At 37.8% G+C, this 24,690-nt stretch overlaps 2 protein-coding genes across 4 annotated transcripts in view; one reads left to right on the top strand and one right to left on the bottom strand.

The window, feature by feature from the left end:
• Window positions 1–24,690, bottom strand: part of IL1RAPL2 (interleukin 1 receptor accessory protein like 2) — a 1,155,228-nt gene that overhangs the window by 406,986 nt on the left and 723,552 nt on the right. The gene's annotated exons all lie outside the window — the stretch shown is intronic.
• LOC106973105 (eukaryotic translation initiation factor 1) lies at window positions 11,905–12,496 on the top strand. The gene has a single exon (XM_015070160.3). The coding sequence runs from the start codon at window positions 11,995–11,997 to the stop codon at window positions 12,334–12,336; it is 342 nt and encodes a 113-aa protein (XP_014925646.1). The 5' UTR covers window positions 11,905–11,994; the 3' UTR covers window positions 12,337–12,496.

Raw genomic sequence — 24,690 nt, 5'->3', positions numbered from 1 at the left:
TATATGGAAGAATTGGCTTCTGTAGCCAAAGCCCTGCTTTACCTAAGAAGGTTCATTTGTACCATGCTTTTGTCTAGGATACTTTTCAGGAAGTTGACTTGAAAGAAAGCACTTTTTTTTCTGGGTCACCATATTTAAACCATAATTTGGAATGTCTATGCGAGGAAAATAGTATATTATTCATAGTGTGTTGAAGAAACCAAGGAATCAATTGCTTGAATGGGTGAATCATGCAGAGGAAGCATATGCTAATGAGTTGCTTAAAAATCAGTGCTTGGAGAGGTCACAAATGAAAAACAGTCCTATCATGCCATAAAATCAAAGCCAATGGACTCAAATAGAAAACCAGAGAAAATAGTCATTTTATATCCTGAGCTATTTTTGCCCCATCCCTTCCCAAAGAATAATATCAAATAGAAAGAGTGGGTCATCACTTGAAATTTGATTGAAAACCTCCTGTTTTCAAACAATATTGAGTTAAATGCCCATACATCTATACTTGTGGTATTTGCTAGATTGAGGTTTTACAGGGAAAAAAATGTGTTTAAATCCACATGATATTCAAAAAAAAAAAAAAGAGAGAGAGGGAGGGAGCCAAACCATAAGAGACTCTTGAAAACTGACAATAAACTGAGGGTTGATGGGGGGTGAGAGGGAGGGGAAAGTGGGTGATGGACATTGGGGAGGGCACCTGTTGGGATGAGCACTGGGTGTTGTATGGAAACCAATTTGACAATACATTTTGTATTAAAAAATACAATTAAAAAATAAAAATTTAAAAAAACGCATGATATTCAACAGATGTTGCTTTGTTTTATTTTATCTTAACTTGTTCAAAGAGCAAAGCCATAGAACCACTATTGACATTGTGAGGTTTATAGACCTAGAAGGTGCTGGGGTCTAAATGTCAAAATTGTAAATTAGGATTTCTAATGAAGCCACCATTTAGAATCTCTCTCATTTAATTTTGATGAGCCTGGTGCAAAGCTTTCAAACCAGAATGCTGTGGACCACCAGGTGTCACAAAATGGGTTACACATGGCTGAGATATTGATCTCCTCAGCCCTCATGTAGTCAGAGACTCCTCCATTTACTCTAGTTTGTTGAACAAATATTTATCATTTTCGATATGCACCATGTTATGAAAACTTTGGCAGCCCTTATGGAGCACTGAGATGGGGCTCAGAGGTTACTTAACTCTTGCATTGTGCTGACAGTTCTCATATGAAAATCTTTACAAGAGTAGTAACAATAATAGTTTACATTTACATGTGTTTGCCATTGTGCCAGGCAGTGCTCTAAGTATGTTTTAAACTACCTAATCTTGGGGCGCCTGGGTGGCTCAGTGGTTAAACATCCAACTTCGACTCAGGTTATGATCTCACAGTTTGTGAGTTTGAGCCCCATGTTGGGCTCTGTGCTGACAGCTCAGAGTCTGGAAGCTGCTTCAGATTCTGTGTCTCCCTCTCCCTCTGCCCCTGCCTTGCTTGTACTCTCTCTCTCTCTCTCTCAAAAATAAATATATTTACAAAATATAAATAAACTACATAATCTCACAACAACCCTATGAAGTAGTGACTATTAATATTCTTATTTTACATATGGAAGAAAGTGGAGAAGTTAAGATTAAAGTCACTAAGTAATTGGCAGAACTAGGATTCCAACTCAGGATGTCTGGTTCCAGAGTCCTCATTTCACAACTGCCTTTTATACAAAAATTTAAAGGAAAGTCTTTGGTAGAAGGCCAGTGGTCTAGCACCAGGGTTTGGCAAATAAGGGCTGAAAGCCCAAAGAAGGGAAGAATAAGTTGTTAGTCCAGAGATATATTAAGGATCAGAACTGGCTGATCAGAGTTGCAGTTTCAAAATGAAGGTGAAAACCAGGGAACCTCAAGAAATGAAAAGAAGAGTTGTAAATTAAGACTGAAGTTGCCAGATGAATCCAGAGTCAAGCTAATGAAAAGCAACAAGTATATGAATGGTAGAATGGCAGATAGTTTTCATGGAAATGGAAATTTTAAACCAAAGAATGCCTACAGTAGTATTTCTCATCTAGGGACAATGCTTCCCCCACACCCAGAGGACATTTGGGAATGTCTGAAAACAGTCGGGTTTGCATAGCTTGAAGGTGGGGTGTGTGATATTCGTATCCAGTGGGTAAAAGCCAAGGATGATACTAAATATCCTAATAATTTATAGGACGGCTTCCTCCTACTCCAATTAAGAATTATCCAGCCCAAAATGTCAAGGATGCCATTATTGAGAAACTCTGGCCTATAGACTTCTGTTTGATTTTATGATTAACCCTGACCAGGTTACCTTTATAGGCAATGCTGGCCAAGGATGATGATAATGATGATGATGGTAATGATGATGATGATGTCATACTGTGGCTACTGTTGCTGATAATGATAATCATGAAATATGAGTTAAAATACCACAACAAAAAAATAAAAGCAAAATCTACCATTTTTGAGTGTCTACTAAACACTGTGAAAAGATCTTTATTATATTATCTTGCTTAATACTCAAAGCAAACCTATGAAAAAATTGCTATTATTAGTTCAACTTTATATATGTGGAAAATGAGGCTCAGATAAGTTAAGTGTCTTGCCCCAGATCACATAACTTAGTAAGTGACCCAATTATGATTCATATCCAAATGTGTCTGACCCCAGACACCACTACACTCTACACTTGACATTATGGTACAATTGGCTAAAAATTAAAACTTGGTCTAAGAGTCAGGAGCCAGAATTAGACACGAGATCAACATTTTCTGGTACTGAGGGGAGAGGGTGCTATGAAGAGTTTGAGAAAAAATAGAAGCAGGTGTATACACCACATTCACATTCCTTCCGGAGTTGGCAGCTAGCCTTCTTTCTCACCAAGGACGACCTATGTATTATCTCTGCTAAAAGTGAAGAAGGCTGTTTAAAATTGCCCTTTCAACAATTCCACCTGGACAATAAATAGCTACATTTACTATCCTTTTCAATGCTAAATTATTACACAATGAATTCTTTTTTTAAAAAAAATTGCTTTTAAACTGGAGTAGGCCTCCCTTACACTTGAGCTGCTTATACCCAGAAGCCAAGTTGCATCTTGGAAATATAACAGCCCCATTCAATCAAAGCCAGGTCTACCCCAGCTAGCCTGTGACACAGATGTTACTCCTGTCCCCCAACCCAGCATGACAAAGCCCTGGCATTCTTCTTCAGGGTCTTTAAAGTCAGATTCTATTTCCCTGCTGTCACAAATTAAAGCCTCAGTCAGTCCATCTACTTCCTCATTTGGTGTAAGGCTCTCTGGTGACAATGAAGGCACTTTTTTTTCTGACAGATTTTAGAGCTTATTCACAGGCAGAGCTTTTGTTTCCTTGTGGGTTATACTAGTACAGAGAAGTGAATATCTGAGCACTCTAGTCGTTTTCCTTTTATTTTTATAACAAAAAAATCACTGCTTATAGAAATCAAAAGTGAAATACCTGGAGTTCATACACTGCATTTTGCGTTCAGAGTTCTCAATATTAGTCAACTCATTTCATTTTATTTTATTTTCCTGGGACATGGAATCATTGACACCTGGTTATGAGAGTTATGAAACTACATTTGCTAATACAATCAGAGTTTATTAGGCCTAAGTGAGAGGCAGCTTGTTCAAAAGATTTTTCAGCTTCTACTCAGTGGTTTCTGCTTAAAATAAAGTTGTGTGTGTGTGCATGAATGGGTGTTTTAACTTTATAGCACTTCACACTTAAGTTACTGAGAGTTTAAGAAAACCTGAAAGTAGGCTTGAGTGATGTCATACTTATTAGGTTAACTCCTTGCCTTGATGGTCCAGATAATAACTTCCTATCTGGAGCCTGCCACAAAGGAGACAACTGTTATACTCTTAGCTTCAAGTGCTTTATTATACTGTTGGTGTGATTTTCATATTGTTCCCTAGAATAGAAATACAAACAGCTTAAGCCTATTCCTGTCCTTATGCTATGCCTAGCATATACCAGTAGTATGTCCTTTGATTTGAGGGTTAGCGGAATAGGCAAATTAAATTTCTAACTTCATCCTGAGGATACATTCTGTGATGTATCCCAGGGCATGAAAAGGAGATAGTAACATCTGGAGGAACAAGGAACAACACAGTAATGAATAGACTAAAATGCCATGATCATGCACAGAGCTAGAAGAGTCTAGTTGGAAAATATTGATTTGAAGTCCATTTCACATATGCTATAAATAAAGCCTTTGAAATTTAAAAAAAAAACCTTCTAGATAACTATTTTTCTTCTTCAATCTATTAAAGTATCAGGAGACTTAGAAAGATTATCAGGTATTAGAAGGCTTGATGTTAAAGAGATCTCATCTATGTGATATAGAAGCACATTATAAGCTACATACATGAAAATCCTGCACTTAACTAATAGATAAAATAATTATTATCATTACATGAACTAATCTCAATGGTGATCCTTCACACAGTGAGCTTCTCTAGTACACTTTTTTGTTTATATATTGTTTTTAGAAAATACAAGAGTGGAAAGTAGATAATTGAGCCCCTGGTAAATGATTCTTATTTTTTAATGTTTATTTATTTATTTTGAGATAGATAGATAGAGATAGATATAAAGAGAAAGACAGAGAGAGCGAGAGCAAGAGAGAGAGAGAGACAGAATCCCAAGCAGGTTCCATGCTGTCAGCACAGAGCCCAACACAGGGCTCTTTCCATGAGTCATGAAATCATGACCTGAAATGAAATGGGTCAGATGCTTAACTGACAGCCACCCAGGCACCCCTGGTAAATTATTTTTAATTTTTTTAATGTTTATTTACTGTTGAGAGATGGAGAGAGACAGAGCATGAGCATGGGAGGGGCAGAGAGAAGGGGAGACACAGAATCTGAATCAGGCTCCAGGCTCTGAGCTGTCAGCACAGAGCCCGACGTGGTGCTGGAACTCTCAGAGAGATCATGTCCTGAGCCGAAGTCGGATGCTTAACCGACTGAGCCACCCAGGCGTTCTCACCGCCCCCCCCCCCACCCCGGTTAAATGATTTTTAAATGGAGGTGACTATGATAAAAGACATTAACTTCTTCTATCCATTTAAGAATTTATAAATTATTCCCCAGAATTAAATGTGGGTCTCAAGATAGATTACTCATCTTGAAATTACAAAATACATGAAACCAAGTTCTCATTTTTATATTTATTGATAGGTTATATCTTATAAATATTTTGGTATATGGGACAGTAAACAAGACATTCAGTTTTGCAATGTTTAATGAAGCAAAGACAATCAATTCTATTTGTAGGAGAAAGCCATCTTTGAGAATTACAGAGATTTGTACCAAGACATATCTACTTGTACAAATACTCAGATTTATATTTCACAGAATTCTGTTTAAGTTAAGTGCCAATAATAGACAAAATTGTAAGGTATGTGAACATTGTCTTTGAAAGCTTGTTTCACATTTCTTCCTTGTCCAAGCATCCAGGGCTGTCAGGATATCTTGCTTTCTCTTTCAATAAAACTATTCTGGATAGCAGAGAGGACAGTATATACATATGGAATGGTAGAAGAATCTTGGCTTCAGATACCACCTTTCCCAATCACTGCAAATCTTTAGTAAATTCAAGTATATTTGTCCTATGACTGTATTGTACTCGATTAAATTGCTAATATTAAAATTTCAGAGTAGGTGATCAGTGTAAGGAGTGGGAGGTTTGAGTTTCTGTTCCAGCCCAAATAATAATAACAGCTGACATTTATGGGGTGATTATTATATGATAGACATTGTTCTCCACACTTTACAGTGGATTAACTCAATCGTCAAAACACAGATATGAGGTCAACAGCTTTATGTGCTACATACAATTATAATCCCAATTTACAGACAAGAAAGCTAAGGCACAGAGAGGTTAAGTTACTTGCCTAAGATCAAAGAGCTAATAAGTAGCTCAGCAGAAAATCAAACCCAGGGAGTCTGCCTCAAGAGCCTGTGCTCTAAGTCATTACACTTTACTCTGTTTTTGTTTTATTATATTTCTTAATTTACAAAGTAACACATTCATTGCAAAAAATTTTGACAATAACTAAAAGTAAAAAGGAAAGAAAAGTAGTTATTTATTTGTGATCCCACCAGCGGAAATAATCATTGTTAAATTTTAAGAATATATGTATCTTTCCACACACACACACACACACACACACACATCTTTTGCAAAAACAAAATTAAACCAAAGTATCATTTCATAAAAGAATCATACCCTTTGACTGAATGGCTTGATTTGTAGGTGTCTTTACTAAAGAGAAAATATCCAATTATGGAGTAATAATGACATGGATATATGCCCACCAAATAGTTATTTACAATGGCCCAAACTGGAAAGGATTCAAATGTCCATTATGGTACATTTATTCAATGGCCTATCATGCAGCCATTAAAATCATGATTATGAGAATTTTGCAATAGTTTGGGAAATGTTTATGATTAATATTAAATTTTAAAAAGCAGCATATAAAATTGTAAGGAGAGTATGATTGAAAGTATGTAAACTTTATGAATAGGTTCAAAAAAGGCTAAGGTGAAAGCCACCAAAATGCTAATAGAAGTTGTTTAAGAATAGTGGTAATGAGATAAATCTTTTTAAATTAATTCTATATTTTATAAATATTTGCAATAAAGATTTCTAATTATCTATGTCCCATTTTAAAGACATAAAAGAAAAAAAAAGATTCCAAAGAAAATATTACCTACATAAAAAGCTAGCTTTGCCTTGTTTGATGGAAAGTCAGAAATTCACTAGCTATGTTTAATGGTTTTCTGAAGATAAACAGGCCTTCCAGCAACTATGATTCTCCAACTTAGCTACCCAACCAACCTTTCTATTTTAGAGGAGTCCTAATTTTTTTTCAACAGAGTAGCTATGTCAGCTATTGCCTAGGTTTCAATATACAGCAAGTTGCTGTACTTTCCTGTTTTTCTTTTAAGAAAAACATGATATACAAGACCTTGGAAAGACAGAAATGAAGTCTTCTTTATTATGGAGGAGGAATTTTCAACCTGTATCCCCTAAGTAATACAGTGACAAACCAAATTGCCAGGACCTCCCGACAGGAAAGTTCAATTTAATTGCAACATGCTTCTTCTTGTTTCTTTTTAAATAAATCAATAAATGATCTGTTGTGCCTTAATTGATATTAAATAAATAAGAAACAGGTTTGATCTTATTATAGAATTTATATTTTCAACATTTTGTCCCAGAAAGTTATACCTTGTCTGTTTTGACCATTGGTTCAGTTTCATAAATATACCTGGCTTGTCTGGTTCATTGATGGTTAGAACGAAATGGATTGAGCCTCCTCTAAGGTTATATTTCTCATTCCATTCTACCCTTCCCTATGAAGCTAGTCAGTGATTATTCCCTATTCTCAACAAAAGCGTTTAGGGACAATTGTACTGGATGTGGCTAAAAGCATCAGCAGGATATCCTTGTGAAAAGTTATGAAAAACTTTGTAGAGAAAAAATCACAGGTAATGATGGAAAAGAAAAAGATCATATAATTAAAAATGTTTGTGATAAAATATTTCAGTATATGCCTCTCTAAGAAATAATTGAATTATGTCCTTTGCCTGAAAGATGGAAATAATATTTAACATTTGACACGTTTGGTGGGATATCTCATAGGATAAAAACTGCTGGTTATACATAAATCAAAGCAGTAAAGTAATATTCTGTTTAAAAGTCAGTTGGGGACTAAAGCTTAATTTAAAATGACTGCTAATTAAGGGTTAATTTTGGCAATTAATTGTCCAGCCTAATTTATAGCTTATTTCTCTCTTTTGTCTTTCTTTGTTCTCACTGGATAACTGGATAAATGAGAAGGTAGGTAAACAATCATGTAAATTGAAAAAAAATCCCGTGTAATTATTCAAAAACAATCTTTAGTAAATGATAATATAAGCCAAACAAAGAGTGAACGTGCCAATGTGTAAAAGAGAATTAGAGTAACTGACATTTGCTGAAGCAGAGGAATTCTTTCAATATATTCTTCATGTAGGTTGGGAGAGAGTAAGGGATTACAAGTGTGTATGTAAAAGCATTTACAATTTCAGTTAAGAATGGGGTTATAATCTAAACAAGACAATATACGAACATCCACAAATTCTTCAGTGTATAAGCAAGTCTATATTGAAGTATCTGGTTATGATGTGTAGACCTTTAACAAGCCTGGATTTCTCTATGCCCATTCAGTTACTTTGATAAGAAATGAGATAGATGTAAATAAAAGTCATTTTTCATTCAGCAATAATTTATTGAATGAATATTATATGTCATGCAGCAACTATAATAGCCACTGGGAATATGTGAATGAATAAAACAGACAAAATCCATGCTTACATTCTAGTGACAGAAGACAGACAATAAACAATAAGCAAAACTAATAAGTAAATTTCAGAGAATGTTAGGAAGTAATAAATGATATATAAAAAAGAGAAGTCTAGATCAAGGTAAGGTGGATGGAGAGTGTGGGAGGTGGGAGTAGAGTAGGGGTAAACTGCATACTAAATAGGCAGGTCAGGATAGACCTACTTGAGAAGGTGATATTGGATCAATCCTGAAGGAGATAAGAAAGTGAACCATGCAGATAACAGGGTGGAAGAACATAACAGGCAGAGGAAACACCCCAGAAGGCTGAGATGTGTTCTGTGTGTTCAAGGAACAGCAAAGCAGCAAGTGTGGCTGAGTGAAGGGAGTGTAATAAGGGATGAAATCACAGAGATGTCAGGATACCAGATGTATATGGTCTTATGAGCCCTGATAGGGAGCTGTTTTTTATTCTTAGTAAAGCAGGGATATCAGTGAGGAGGCTTTTGCAGTAAATTGAGCAAGAAATAATGGTGGTTCAGACCAACAGTGAAAGTGGTGAGGAGTCCTTAGATATTAGGAATATTTTGAAGGTAGAGACAAGATAACTTCCTGATGGATCTGTTGTGCTGTGTCAAGGATGGCTCCAGGATTTCTGATCTGGCTAACTGGAAGGATGAAGTGCTCATCAATTGAGATAGGGAAGACTGCAGGTTTTAGGGAGATAGCAGGAATTCAATTTTGGAAATTTGTCATTTGAGATGTTTATTAGGCTTCCGTGTACAGATGTGGAGTTGGCAGTTGGATGAATACAGTTATATTAATTTGAGCATATAGAAACTACTTAAAGGAGTAAGTATAGACAGAAAAGAAAGGGAAATTCAAGGATTAAGCCTGAGGCACTGTTATGTAAGGTGTAATGGTGTGCCTTTCTCTCTCCCCGCTTCCGTGTGTGTGTGTGTGTGTGTGTGTGTGTGTGTCCGTGCGTGTGTATGTGTTGGGAGTGAGGTGAGACAGGGAGAAAGTGCTGGGGGCAGTGTACTCTGGCAATGAGGAATTTCTTGTTAGTGTCACTGTTCAGAATTATTGACACATGATGATAATAAAATAGACACAAACTTTTAGTTGGATTTATAATTGTTTATATGTCTGTACAGACAATGTACTCCTTTATTGCCTACACCTAGAGTGGACTACTTCCACACTTATAATGCCACTGAATATGTTTCTTGCACACTCTAGTTTAAAACCTAAAATGATTAAGCAACCACACTTTTGGTATAGATGTATTATCCACCAGTTTTGCATCTGGTTGCTATCTAACTTTGTTTCTTTTAGTTCTAATAAGAAGCCTGCCTAACCAGGTTTAACTTTGAACTTTTGAGCAAGCAGGTGGTTTCTGAGATGGAATATCTGCTCCTGTGCCAAGCCTGGGTTAAGGATAAGGATAACACGAGACTATGATTTTAAAAAATACAGCTTTTAGTGTTTTTGTATTTTTGGGTATATACACCCCTATGTTTATTGCAGCATTATTTACAATACCCAAATTATGGAAGCAGCCCAAGTGTCCATTGATAGATGAATGGATAAAGATGTGATTATATATATATATATATATATATATATATATATATGCACATGTGCACACACACACACATACATACACACAATGGAATATTATTCAGCAATAAAAAAGAATGAAATCTGGCCATTTGCAACATGGATGGAGCTAGAGAGTATAATGCGAAGTGAAATAAGTCAGTCATAGAAAGACAAATCTCATATAATTTCACTCACATGTAGAATTTAAAGAAAAAAAAACACATGAGCAAAGGAAAAAGAGAGAGAGAGGGAGATAAACCAAGAAACAGGCTCTAAACTATAAAGAACAAACTGATGATTACCAGGGGGGGGTGGGTGGGAGGATGGGTTAAATAGATGATAGGGATTAAGGAGTACACTTGTGATGAGCATGGAGTGTTGTATGGAATTGATGAATCACTATATTATACACCTGATTCTAATATAACACTGTATGGTTATTTATTTATTTTATTTAAAAATAAATACATAAATTATGTTTTCAAATAATTCATAAAAATAAAAATTAGGGCTTTTGATGTTTTTAAAAGAAATGACCTTTCATTTTGATGTTTTTGTTTAAAATGTTTTCCCCTTATGAACTTCCCCCACCATCTCCCCACCTTTAGTTTCTTCCCAAATGCTCCATATGCAATTAATTATGAGATCCTCAGAATATATGTGATGAGAGCTCCAACAGCTAAAATATGAGACCATCTGTTAATTTGGAGGCTTTATTAATAAATGATTCTCTATATGTTTTGAGGAACCTCTAGATTTTCCAATAAGGAATCTACATGGCAGATGACAGAGTAGAACATCCTTCAAAAACAATGCTTCTGTGTCAAACAACTGGAATCTATCCTGGCAGTGGTTAGCTAAACATTATGACAACCTCCCAGTGGAGGCATCATGTCAAACAGTTTGTTGTGCTGCTGTTCTAAATGAACACATAGATAGACTGCCTCAGATAATCAGTTGTAAGTGGGAAGTAGAGGCAGCGAAAGATGCTGAAGAAGAGGGGGAAAAAATGGAAAAGGTCATCCTTCATAAGCCTCCTTTCAAATGCAGTATTGCTGAGCCCAGTTGCAGTAGGGCAATTGCAATATGGCTCCCCTTGGCTTCACTAGAGCACCAGCCTGTCTGTAATTCTATGATGATAGAACTGCAAGCACCTTCAAAAAATGACAGAGCACCATAGGCTTTGGGGAGAAGGGCATGGTGTAAGAGTGAAGGGATAAAGCAGTTTAATTGGTATCTGAGCATAGACAAAAGTCTGAGCTCCATACAACACTGAATCTTTAGATTCAGCTAGAATAAATCCATCTAAAAGAGTTTAGGAACAGCCTCTATTCTCTCTTTGTTGCCCTATTCTAGGTTCTGACTGATAAAGATGACTGATAAAGGATATGACTGATAAAGCTGTAAGGCATGGTCTTTCTCTCCAAGCTGTTTTTAGGATGACCTCTTCAACAGCAGGGAGTATCTGAATACCTCTGGCTACAATCCTAGCACTAATAAGAACTAAGGCAAGTGCTCCATTGTATTTTATCCTATGTTAGTAGAGAGTAAAGGCAATGAGAACACCAGAACTGGGCTTCTAGGACTACAGCATGCATCACTCAGTTCAATATGATGACTTTTAATGGAGAATAAAGAAGAATGTGATAAGAAAGCATGATTAATTTCCCAATATCTTTTCCTGAAATAGCTTGGTTTCTCTTAAAGTCCCCATGTTTTGTGGGGGAAGATGGTGAAGTAGGAAGGATCCTAAGCTCACTTTGTCCCATGGACATACCAAGATAACAGCCATATCAGTGCAACCCATCCAGAAAACAATCCAAACACAGGAAAAAGAGACTTTTCACAGTTAGTCATGGAAAGAAGGATACATTGGCCCCAGTCACTAAGCGGCCGCCGAGGACTCAGAAGCCTCCCCCTTGAGCCCCCTCACTTCCCTATGCTTCCCTGTCCCCCCTGACTGCCTTCTCCCACTGCCGCCTTCTACAGGCCTTTTCCACAGAGGAAAAGGAATTGTATTTTATGTCCGCTATCCAGAACCTCCACTCTTTCGACCCCTTTGCTGATGCAAGTAAGGGTGATGATCTGCTTCCCGCTGGTACTGAGGATTATATCCATATAAGAATTCAACAGAGAAATGGAAGGAAGACCCTTACTACTGTCCAAGGGATCGCTGATGATTACGATAAAAAGAAACTAGTGAAGGCATTTAAGAAGAAATTTGCCTGCAATGGTACTGTAATTGAGCATCCAGAATATGGAGAAGTGATTCAGCTACAGGGTGACCAGTGCAAGAACATATGCCAGTTCCTTGTAGAGATTGGATTGGCTAAGGACGACCAGCTGAATGTTCATGGGTTTTAAGTGCTTTTGGCTCACTGAAGCTTAAGTGAGGATTTCCTTGAAATGAGTAGAATTCCCCTTCTATCCCTTGTCATAAGTTTAAAAACCTGTGACAGCTTGTATAATGTAACCATTTGGGGTCTGCTTTTAACTTGGACTAGTGTAACTCCTTCATGCAATAAACTGAAAAGAGCAAGAAAGAAAGAAAGAAAGAAAGAAAGAAAAGAAAGACACATTGAAGATAGCAGGAAGGGTGGAAATGTGATTGGAAAGCAAACTCCCTTCAATCCTAACCATAAATGGGAGGGACACTGCAAGCATCCAGAAGGGAGAGAAGCAGACCCCACACCAGGCACCCCAGGCAGGCAGGACCTGTACTGGGAAAACAAATACCCATGACATTTGGCTTTGAAAATCACAGGGGCTTAACTGCATGAGTTTTTTAAACCAGTGGGGCTTAACACCCGAGTATATTAAAAATCAGCAGAGTCAGCTCTGGATGAGCTGTAGGGTAATAGGAAACTGAGTCCCTACCCTTGAAGAGATAGCATAGCAGTCTTCCCTAGATAAAGCATAGAAGCAGCAGTTTGAAAAGTGCCTGGGGTATACATGAAGGAGATTTATTTACTAATCTCAGAATGCATGCTAAAGGGGCAGGGACTTTTTGGAGAACAAAAGAGCTGGTAGATGTCATTCTCTCCCCAACTCCCCAACCTAGATAGCCACCCTGTAGGAAGGAGCATGAATACTCTTCACTTAATTTGCTACCATCATGTTCCCTACCCCCGTATTCTCTTATTATATGCCCCATCCAACCCACACCACTCAGCAGAAATCCCTCTAAAGAAGCCCCTCCCTCATTTTGTTCTTGAAGCAGTCCTGGAAGGGACTGCACCACTCCAAAGTGACCCCTGCCCTGGGGAGAGAAGATAACCACACTCACCAGTTTGAATGAAGCCCCAGCAGCTGAACTTTATAAATGGCAGTGCAGAGAGAGTACCTTGCCAATCAGTGCATCTACAGCCCCAGCAGAAAATGTGGGGGCAAGAATTTGGTCTGCAAACCCCACCTATTCGCAAAAGCCTCTCAGCAACAAGGCAGAGACAGCACCTTGCAGGTCAGTGCTACTGCAGCCCCAACAGACAGACTAGAGTCAGGTATCTGGTTTGTCTGTAGGTCACACCCTCCAACTAAAGCCTAAGGGAACAATACAGGGAGAATACCCTATAGATCAGTACAGCCATAGCCCCAGCAAATGGGCTAAGAGCAGGCAGTTGGTCTGACTGCTGACACCACCCAACTACAAGACCATGGAGGCCTCAGCCTAAGCCCTTAACAGCACAAGAACCAAACTCTGCTCACAACAGGCAGAGTGGGCCCTGCAGCCAACTGGACTGAATGCAAATGAGGCCCAGCCATAACAGTAGGTTACACCCAACACACATAGGAGAAACCCCTCAAGTGGCTGATTCAAATGAACTGGGGATATTGCACTATAGGGCACCAAAGGACCTCTTCTTTGTAAGGCCACTACCTTCAAGATCAGAAGACATAACCACATTCCCAATACATACAAACAGACCAAATATCCTTTCCTAAATGAAAGAACAGGAAAAAAAACAGGAAGAGATAAATGAAATGAACATAAGCAATATGAATGATAAAAAATTCAAAATAATGGTCATAAAGATGCTTACTGGATTTGAGAAAAGAATGGGGGATCTCAGTGAGACCTTCCACATAGAGAGAGAAAATATAAAAATGAATGAATCAGAGATTGGGAACTCAAAAACTGAAAAATTTAAACAGACATAAGAATGAGACAATAGTAGATAAGAAGAGGTAGAAGAATCGATCAGCGAGCTAAAAGACAGAGTACTGTAAAACTATCAAGCTGAACAGCAAAAAGAAAAAAAAACAATAATAAAAGAGAATAGGTTAAGGGAACTCAAACACTGTCAAATATAATAACATTTGCATTATAGGGTTCCCAAAAGGAGGAGAAATAGAATAGAGGATGAAAAGTTATTTGAAGAAATAATAGCTGAAAATTTCCCTAATTTGTGGAAGTAAACAGATATCCAGTTCCAGGAGGCATAGGAAGCTCCCCACAAAGTCAACTCAAAGAGGTCCACACTAAGACACATAATAATTAAAATGGCAAAAAGTAGTGATAAAGAGAGATTTTAAAAGCAGTAAGAGAAAAGAAAACATTTATATACAACAGAAACTTCACAAGTCTAAAAGCTGATATTTCAGCAGAAACTTTGCAAGCCACAAGGGAATGGTATGATATATTCAAACTGCTAAAAGGAAAAAAAATATCCTGCAACCAAGAATACACTACGTAGCAAGGCTATCATTCAGAATATAAGAGAGAAAAAGAGTTTCCCTATCAAAAGGTAAAGGAGTTAATAATCACTAAGCCACTCTTACAAGAAGTGTTAAAGGAAATTCTTTGAGTTGAAAGAACAGGCCATAGTCAGGAGAAAGAAAATTATGAAAAGAAAAAAAAATCATGAGCAAATACAAACATAATAAAAGTAGTAGATTAATTACTTATAAAACCATCACAGAGGTTAAAGCACAAAAGCAGTAAAATCAATTATATGTAGAAAAAAATCAGTCAAGGGATTCACAGAAAGGGATGTAAAGTATGACAACATATACATTAAATGTCAGGGGCTGTAAAAATGTAGTGTTCTTAGGGGTGCCTGGTTGGCTCAGTTGGTTTAGTGTCTGACTTCGGCTTGGGTCATGATTTTGTGTTCTGTGGGTTCAAGCCCCGTGTCGGGCTCTGTGCTGGCAGCTTAGAGCCTGGAGCCTGCTTCAGATTCTGTGTCTCCCTCTCTCTCTGCCCCTTCCCTGCTCATGCTCTGTCTCTCTCTCTCTCTGTCAAAAAATAAGTAAACATTAAAAAAATTTAGTGTTCTTAGAATGGATTCAAACTAAAGTGACAATCAATATAGATTACTATATGCATAAAAAGTTATATATGAACCTAATGGTAACCACAGATCAAAAACCTGTATACATAACACAAAAAGCAAAGAGAAAGGAACTCAACTATATCACTAAAGAAAGCCATGAAACCATTAGGGAAGAGAGCAAACGAAGAATGGAACAGAGAATAATTACTAAAACAACCATAAAACAAGTTAAAAAAAATGGCAACAAGTACATATCTATCAGCAATTACTTTGAATGTAATGGACTAAATCCTTCAATCAAAAGACACAGGGTTACTAAATGGATGAAAAAAAACAAGACCCATCTATATGTTGCCTACAAGAGACTCACTTCAGACCTAAGGACACATGCAGATTAAAGGTGAAGAGATGGAAAAACACGTACCATGCAAACATAAGCAAAAGAAAGTTGGGGTAGTAATACATATGTCAGACAAAATAGACTTTAAAAGGAAGACTGCAACAAGAGACAAAGAAGGATACTACATAATCATAAAGGGAACAATCGAACAACAAGATATAACAATTGTTTGTATTTATGCACCCAACAGGAAAACACCAAAATATATAAAAACAGTTAATAACAAACATAAAGTAACCAATTGAAAATAATATAATAATAGTTGGGGGACTCTAACACCCCATTTACAACAATGGATAGATCTTCCAGACAGAAAACCAACAAGAAAACAGTGGCTTTGAATGACACATTGGACCAGACAGATCTAACAGACATATTCAGAAGATTCCATACAGTAACAGTGGACTACATATTCTTCTCAAGTGTGCATGAAACATTCCCCAAAATAGACCATGTTAGGCCAGAAAACAAGTCTCAATACATCTAAAAATTTTGAAATCATATCATGCATCTTTTATGACCATAGCAATGTGAAACTAGAAATCATTCACATGAGAAAATCTGGAAGGAACACAGATACATGGAACCTAAGTAACATGCTACTAAAAAATGAATGGGTCAAACCAGAAATTAAACAGGTAATCAAAAAAATACATGGATTACATAAAACACGGGAATCTAACCTCAAAATCAAGAGCACACTGTATACACTGTATGTTAGCCAACTTGACAGTAAATTATATTAAAAAAATAAAAAACAAAAAAGTACATGGAAACAAATGAAAATAAAATGGTACAAAATCTATGGGGTACAGCAAAAGCTGTTCAAACAGGGAAGGTTACAGCAATACAGGCCTACCTCACACCCAAGGGTCCATCAAGAGATGAATGGATAAAGAGGATGTCATGCACACACACGCACACACACAGGAATATTACTCAGCCAACAAAAAGAATGAAATCTTGCCATTTGCAACAACATGGATGGCTCTAGAAAGTATAATGCTAAGTGCAATAAGTCAGTCAGAGAAAGACAAATACCATATGATTTTTCTCATTGTGGAATTTAGGAAACAAAACAAACAAGGAAAAAAGTTACAAATAATAAAACAGACACTTAAATATAGAGAAAAAACTGGTGGTTACTAGAGGGAAGGAGTGTGGGGGAATGGATGAAATAGGTGAAGGGGATTAAGAGTACACTTATTGTGATGAGTACTGAGTAATTTATAGAATTGATGAATCACTACATTATATACCTGAAACTAATATAACTCTGTACATTAATTATACCGGAACTAAAAAAAGCAAATAAATAAATTAAAAAAATACAAGCCTACCTCAAGAAGCAAGAATTATCTTAAATAAACAACCTAACCTTACACCTAAAGGAGCTAAAAAAAGAGGAATAAACAAAACTTTATTCCAAGAGAGGAAAGAAAATAAATAATATTGTGCATAAATAAATGAAAGTAGGACTAAAACAACAACAGAACAGATCAATGAAACCAGGAGCTGGTTCTTTGAAAAGATCAACAAAATTGGTAATCTGTTAGCCAGACTAAAACAAACAAACAAACAAACAAACAAACAAAAAAGGAAGCAGATTCAAATAAGCAAAATCAGAAATGAAGGGAGATTAATAACAACAGACACCATAGAAATAAAAAGAATTAGGGGCACCTGGGTGGCTCAGTTGGCTGAGCGTCGGACTTAGGCTCAGGTCATTGTCTGATGGTTCCTGAGTTCAAGCCCCACGTTGGGCTCTGTGCTGACAGCATAGAGCCTGGAGCCTTCTTCAAATTCTATGTCTCCCTCTCTCTCTCTGCTCCTCCCCCACTCATGCTCTGTCTTTCTCTTTCCTTCAAAAAATAAATTTAGGATGGTGGCGTAGGAGGACGCTGGGCTCACCGCGTGTCCTACTGATCACGTAGATTCCACCTACAACTGCTTAAATAACCCAGAAAACTGCCAGAAGACTAGCAGAACAAAGTCTCTGGAGCCAAGCGCAGACGAGAGGCCCACGGAAGAGGGTAGGAAGGGCGGAGAAGGGGTGCGCACTGCACGGACTGGCGGGAGGGAGCCCGGGTGGAGGGGCGGCCCGCTGGCCAAGCAGAGCCCCCGAGTCTGGCTTGCAAAAGCGGAGGGGCTCCACGGAGTGTGCTCTGACAGCAAGCGCAACTTAGCATCTGGTAGGTCATAAGTTAACAGCTTTGCTCAGAGAAGGGAGGGCTGGAGGACAACAGGAGGGAGGGTTGTTGAGCCACAGACGACAGTGCTCAGGTTGGCAGGGAACAAAGGCACTCTCCAGCACCGTCTCCCTCGCCCATCCCCCAGCCAAAATCCCAAAGGGAACAAGTTCCTGCCAGGGAACTTGCTTGCACCACACAAACACCCAAAGCTGTGCTTCTGCGGATCCATCCCTCCAGCAGGTCTGACTCCCTCCTGGTGCCGCAGGGCCCCTCCCGAAGTGAATCTCCAAAAAAAAGTGAGCTGAGCCTGCCTCTCCCGCCCCCGTGCACCTTGCCTATCCACCCCAGCTAATACACCAGATCCCCAGCACCAAACCCTGGCAGTGTGCAAGTAGCCCAGACAGGCCATGCCACCCCACAGTGAATCCCGCCCCTAGGACAGGGGAAGAGAAGCCACACACCAGTCTGACTGTGGCCCGAGAGGTGGGCTGGGGGCAGAAATCAGGTCTGTCTGCGGCCCTGCCCACCAACACAAGTTATTCAAGACAGCACAGAGGAAGTGCCCCCCAGTCCTGCACCACTCCAGGGACTATCCAAAATGACGAAACGGAAGAATTCCCCTCAGAAAAACGTCCAGGAAATAACAGCTAATGAGCTGATCAAAAAGGATTTAAACAATATAACAGAAAGTGAATTTAGAATAATAGTCATAAAATTAATCGCTGGGCTTGAAAACAGTATAAAGGACAGCAGAGAATCTCTTGCTACAGAGATCAAGGGACTAAGGAACAGCCAGGAGGAGCTAAAAAAATGCTATCAACGAGTTGCAAAATAAAATGGAGACAACTATGGCTCGGATTGAAGAGGCAGAGGAGAGAATAGGTGAACGAGAAGATAAAATTATGGAATAAGAAGAAGCTGAGAAAAAGAGAGATAAAAAATCCAGGAGTATGAGGGGAAAATTAGAGAACTAAGTGATGCACTAAAGAGAAATAATACACGCATAATTGGTATTCCAGAGGAGGAAGACAGAGGGAAAGGTGCTAAAGGTGTACTTGAAGAAATCATAGCTGAGAACTTCCCGGATCTGGGGAAGGAAAAAGGCATTGAAATCCAAGAGGCACAGAGAACTCCTTTCAGACGTAACTTGAATCAACCTTCTGCACGACATATCATAGTGAAACTGGAAAAATACAAGGATAAAGAGAAAATTCTGAAAGCAGCTAGAGATAAACATGCTCTAACATATAAAGGGAGACCTATAAGACTCGTGACCGATCTCTCTACTGAAACTTGGCAGGCCAGAAAAGAATGGCAGGAGATCTTCACTGTGATGAACAGAAAAAAATATGCAGCTGAGAATCCTTTATCCAGCAAGTCTGTCATTTACAATAGAAGGAGACATAAAGGTCTTCCCAAATAAACAAAAACTGAAGGAATTCGTCATCACTAAACCAGCCCTACAAGAGATCTTAAGGGGGATCCTGTGAGACAAAGTACCAGAGACATTGCTACAAGCATGAAACCTATGGACATTACAATGAATCTAAACCCATATCTTTCTATAATAACACTGAATGTAAATGGACTAAATGCGGCAACCAAAAGACATAGGGTATCAGAATGGATAAAAAAACAAGACCTGTCTATTTGCTGTCTACAAAAGACTCATTTTAGACCTGAGGACACCTTCAGATTGAGAGTGAGGGGATGGAGAACTATTTATCATGCCACTCGAAGTCAAAAGAAAGCTGGAGTAGCCATACTTATATCAGACAAACTAGACTTTAAATTAAAGGCTGTAACAAGAGATGAAGAAGGGCATCATATAATAATCACAGGGTCTATCCGTCAGGAAGAGCTAACAGTTACAAATGTCTATGTGCTGAATACGGGAGCCCCCACATACATAAAAGAATTACTCACAAACATAAGCAACCTTATTGATAAGAATGTGGTAATTGCAGGGGACTTCAACACTCCACTTACAGAAATGGATAGATCATCTAGACACACGGTCAATAAAGAAACAAGGGCCCTGAATGATACATTGGATCAGATGGACTTGACAGATATATTTAGAACTCTGCATCCCAAAGCAACAGAATATACTTTCTTCTCCAGTGCACATGGAACCTTCTCCAAGATAGATCACATACTGGGTCACAAAACAGCCCTTCATAAGTATACAAGAATTGAATCATACCATGCATACTTTCAGACCACAATGCTATGAAGCTTGAAATCAACCACAGGAAAAAGTCTGGAAAGCCTCCAAAAGCATGGAGGTTAAAGAACACCCTACTAAAGAATGAATGGGTCAACCAGGCAATTAGAGAAGAAATTAAAAAATATATGGAAACAAATGAAAATGAAAATACAACAATCCAAACGCTTTGGGACGCAGTGAAGGCAGTCCTGAGAGGAAAATACATTGCAATCCAGGCCTATATCAAGAAACAAGAAAAATCCCACATACAAAATCTAACAGCACACCTAAAGGAAATAGAAGCAGAACAGCAAAGACAGCCTAAATCGGCAGAAGAGAAATAACAAAGATCAGAGCAGAAATAAACAATATAGAATCTAAAAAAACTGTAGAGCAGATCAACGAAACCAAGAGTTGTTTTTTTGAAAAAACTAACAAAATTGATAAACCTCTAGCCACGCTTTTCAAAAGGAAAAGGGAGATGACCAAAATAGATAAAATCGTGAATGAAAATGGAATTATTACAACCAATCCCTCAGAGATACAAAAAATTATCAGGGAATACTATGAAAAATTATATGCCAACAAACTAGACAACCTGGAAGAAATGGACAAATTCCTAAACACCCACATGCTTCCAAAACTCAATCTGGAGGAAATAGAAAGCTTGAACAGACCCATAACCAGCGAAGAAATTGAATCAGTCATCAAAAATCTCCCAACAAATAAGAGTCCAGGACCAGATGGCTTCCCAGGGGAGTTCTACCAGACGTTTAAAGCAGAGATAATACCTATCCTTTTCAAGTTATTCCAAGAAATAGAAAGGGAAGGAAAACTTCCAGACTCATTCTAGGAAGCCAGTATTACTTTGATTCCTAAACCAGACAGAGACCCAGTAAAAAAAAGAGAACTACAGGCCAATATCCCTGATGAATATGGATGCAAAAATTCTCAATAAGATACTAGCAAATTGAATTCAACAGCATATAAAAAGAATGATTCACCATGATCAAGTGGGATTCATTCCTGGGATGCAGGGCAGGTTCAACATTCGCAAATCAATCAACGTGATACATCACATTAATAAAAGAAAAGATAAGACCCATATGATCCTGTCAATCGATGCAGAAAAGGCCTGTGACAAAATTCAGCACCCTTTCTTAATATAAACCCTCGAGAAAGCTGGGATAGAAGGAACATACTTAAAGATCATAAAAGCCATTTATGAAAAGCCCATAGCTAACATCATCCTCAATGGGGAAAAAACTGAGAGCTTTTTTCCCTGAGATCAGGAACACGACAGGGATGTCCACTCTCACCGCTGTTGTTTAACATAGTGTTGGAAGTTCTAGGATCAGCAATCAGACAACAAAAGGAAATCGAAGGCACCAAAATTGGCAAAGATGAAGTTAAGCTTTCACTTTTTGCAGATGACATATTATACATGGAAAATCCGATAGACTCCACCAGAAGTCTGCTAGAAAAGATACATGAATTTAGCAAATTTGCAGGATACAAAATCAATGTACAGAAATCAGTTGCATCTTATACACTAATAATGAAGCAACAGAAAGACAAATAAAGAAACTGATCCCATCACAATTGCACCAAGAAGCATAAAATACCTTGGAAGAAACCTAACCAAAGATGTACAAGATCTGTATGCTGAAAACTATAGAAAGCTTATGAAGGAAATTGAAGAAGATAAAAGAAATGGAAAAACATTCCCTGCTCATGGATTGGAAGAATAAATATTGTCAAAATGTCAATACCCAAAGCTATCTACACATTCAATGCAATCCCAATCAAAATTGCACCAGCATTCTTCTCGAAACTACAACAAGCAATCCTAAAATTCATATGGAACCACAAAAGGCCTCGAATAGTCAAAGTAATTTTGAAAAAGAAGGCCAAAGCAGGAGGCATCACAATCCCAGACTTTAGCCTCTACTACAAAGCTGTAATCATCAACACAGCATGGTATTGGCACAAAAACAGACACAGACAAATGGAATACAATAGAAACCCCAGAACTAGACCCACAAACGTATGGCCAACTAATCTTTGACAAAGCAGGAAAGAACATCCAATGGAAAAAAGACAGTCTCTTTAACAAATGGTGCTGGGAGAACTGGATAGCAACATGCAGATGGTCGAAACTAGGCCACTTTCTCACACCATTCACAAAAATAAACTCAAAATGGATAAAGGACTTGAATGTGAGACAGGAAACCATCAAAACCCTAGAGGAGAAAGCAGGAAAAGACCTCTCTGACCTTAGCCTAGCAATTTCTTAGTTGACACATCCCCAAAGGCAAGGGAATTGAAAGCAAAAATGAATTACTGGGTCTTATGAAGATAAAAAGTTTCTGCACACCAAAGGAAAGGAAACAACCAACAAAACTAAAAGGCAACCAATGGAATGGGAAAAGATATTTGCAAATGACATATCGGACAAAGGGCTAGTATCCAAAATCTGTAAATAGCTCACCAAACTCCACACCTGAAAAACAAATAACCCAGTGAAGAAATGGGCAGAAACCATGAATAGACACTTCTCTAAAGAAGACATCCGGATGGCCAACAGGCACATGAAAAGATGTTCAGCGTCGCTCCTTATCAGGGAACCACAAATCAAAACCACACTCAGGTATCACCTCACGCCAGTCAGAGTGGCCAAAATGAACAAATCAGGAGACTATAGATGCTGGAGAGGATGTGGAGAAACGGGAAACCTCTTGCACTGTTGGTGGGAATGCAAATTGGTGCAGCCACTCTGGAAAACAGAGTGGAGGTTCCTCAAAAAATAAAAATAGACCTACTCTATGACCCAGAAATAGCACTGCTAGGAATTTACCCAAGGGATACAGGAGTACTGATGCATAGGGGCACTTGTACCCCAATGTTGATAGCAGCACTCTCAACAATAGCCAAATGATGGAAAGAGCCTAAATGCCCATCAACTGATGAATGGATAAAGAAATTGTGGTTTATATACACAATGGAGTACTACGTGGCAATGAGAAAGAATGAAATATGGCCCTTGTAGCAACATGGATGGAACTGGAGAGTGTGATGCTAAGTGAAATAAGCCATACAGAGAAAGACAGATACCATATGGTTTCACTCTTACGTGGATCCTGAGAAACTTAACAGAAACCCATGCGGGAGGGGAAGGAAAAAAAAAAAGAGGTTAGAGTTGAAGAGAGCCAAAGCAATAGAGACTCTTAAAAAACTGAGAACAAACTGAGGGTTGATGGGAGGTGGGAGGGAGGGGAGGGTGGGTGATGGGTATTGAGGAGGGCATCTTTTGGGATAAGCACTGGGTGTTGTATGGAAACCAGTTTGACAATAAACTTCATATATTGAAAAAGAATGAAAAAAAATGAATTTAAAAAACCATTAAATTGTGTTTCAAAAAGAAAAAGGAATATAAGAGAATATTATGAAAAATTATATACCAACAAATAAGACAACTTAGAATGGTAAAATCCTAAAAACAAATAATTTTCTAAAACTGAATCAGGAAGAAATAGAAAATTTGAGCAGACCAATTGCTAGCAATGAAAATGAATCAGAAATCAAAATACTTCCGAAAAACAAAATTCCAAGTCCACATGAATTCACAGGTGAATTCTACCAAACATTTAAAGAAGAATTAATACCCATTATTCTTAAAGGTTTTCCAAAAAATGGAAGAGGAAGGAAAGCTTCCAAATTCATTCTATGAGGCCAGCATCACCCTGATACCAAAACCAGATTAAGATACTATAAAAAAGAAAACTGCTGGACAATAACTCTGATGAACATAAATGCAAAAATCCTCAACAAAATAGCGAACTGAATCCAACAATACCTTAACAAAATCATTCACCATTATCAAGTGGAGCTTTATTCCTGAGAAGCAGGGTGATTTTATACTTAACATGATATATCACATTAACAAGAGAAAAGATAAAACTTCATGATCATCTCAATAGTGCATATAAATTATCGACAACGTACAACATTCATTCATGCTAAAAACTCTCAATCAAGTAGGTTTAGAGGGAACATACTTCAACATAATAAAGGTCATATATGAAAAACCCAGAACTAATATCATACTCAACAGTAAAATACTGAGAGGACATCCTCTAAGAACAGAAAGAAGACAAGCATGTCCACTCTTGCCACTTTTATTCCACATAGTACTGGAAGGCCTAACCACAGCAATCAGACAAGAAAAAGAAATAAAAGGAATCCATATTGGTAAGGAAGAAATAAAACTTCCACTATTTGTAGATGACATTATATTACATATAGAAAAGCCTAAAGATTCCACAAAAAAACTACTAGAACTGATAAATGCATTCAATAAAATTACAGGATACAAAATAAAGATAAAAAAATCTTTTGTATTTCTATACTTGATTAATAAATTTGGGGAAAGAGAAATTTAAAAATAGTTGCATTTACTATTGTACCAAAAAGAATAAAATACCTAGGAATAAACTTAACCAAAGAGGTGCAAGCTCTATACTCCAAAAACTATAAAACTTGATGAAAGAAATTAAAGATGATGCAAACAAATGGAAAGATATTACACGCTCATGGCTGAAAGAATTAATATTGTTTAAATGTCCATATTAGCCAAAGCAATTT

This window comes from Acinonyx jubatus, chromosome X, assembly GCF_027475565.1.
Source record: "Acinonyx jubatus isolate Ajub_Pintada_27869175 chromosome X, VMU_Ajub_asm_v1.0, whole genome shotgun sequence".
Lineage (NCBI taxonomy): Eukaryota > Metazoa > Chordata > Mammalia > Carnivora > Felidae > Acinonyx > Acinonyx jubatus.
The sequence above is the reverse complement of the archived record's forward strand: the minus strand, read 5'-3'. Positions and strand labels throughout refer to the sequence as shown.

Excerpts from the sequence above, each read along its gene's own strand:
- LOC106973105 (XM_015070160.3), top strand. The coding sequence starts at position 11,995 with ATGTCCGCTATCCAGAACCTCCACTCTTTCGACCCCTTTGCTGATGCA.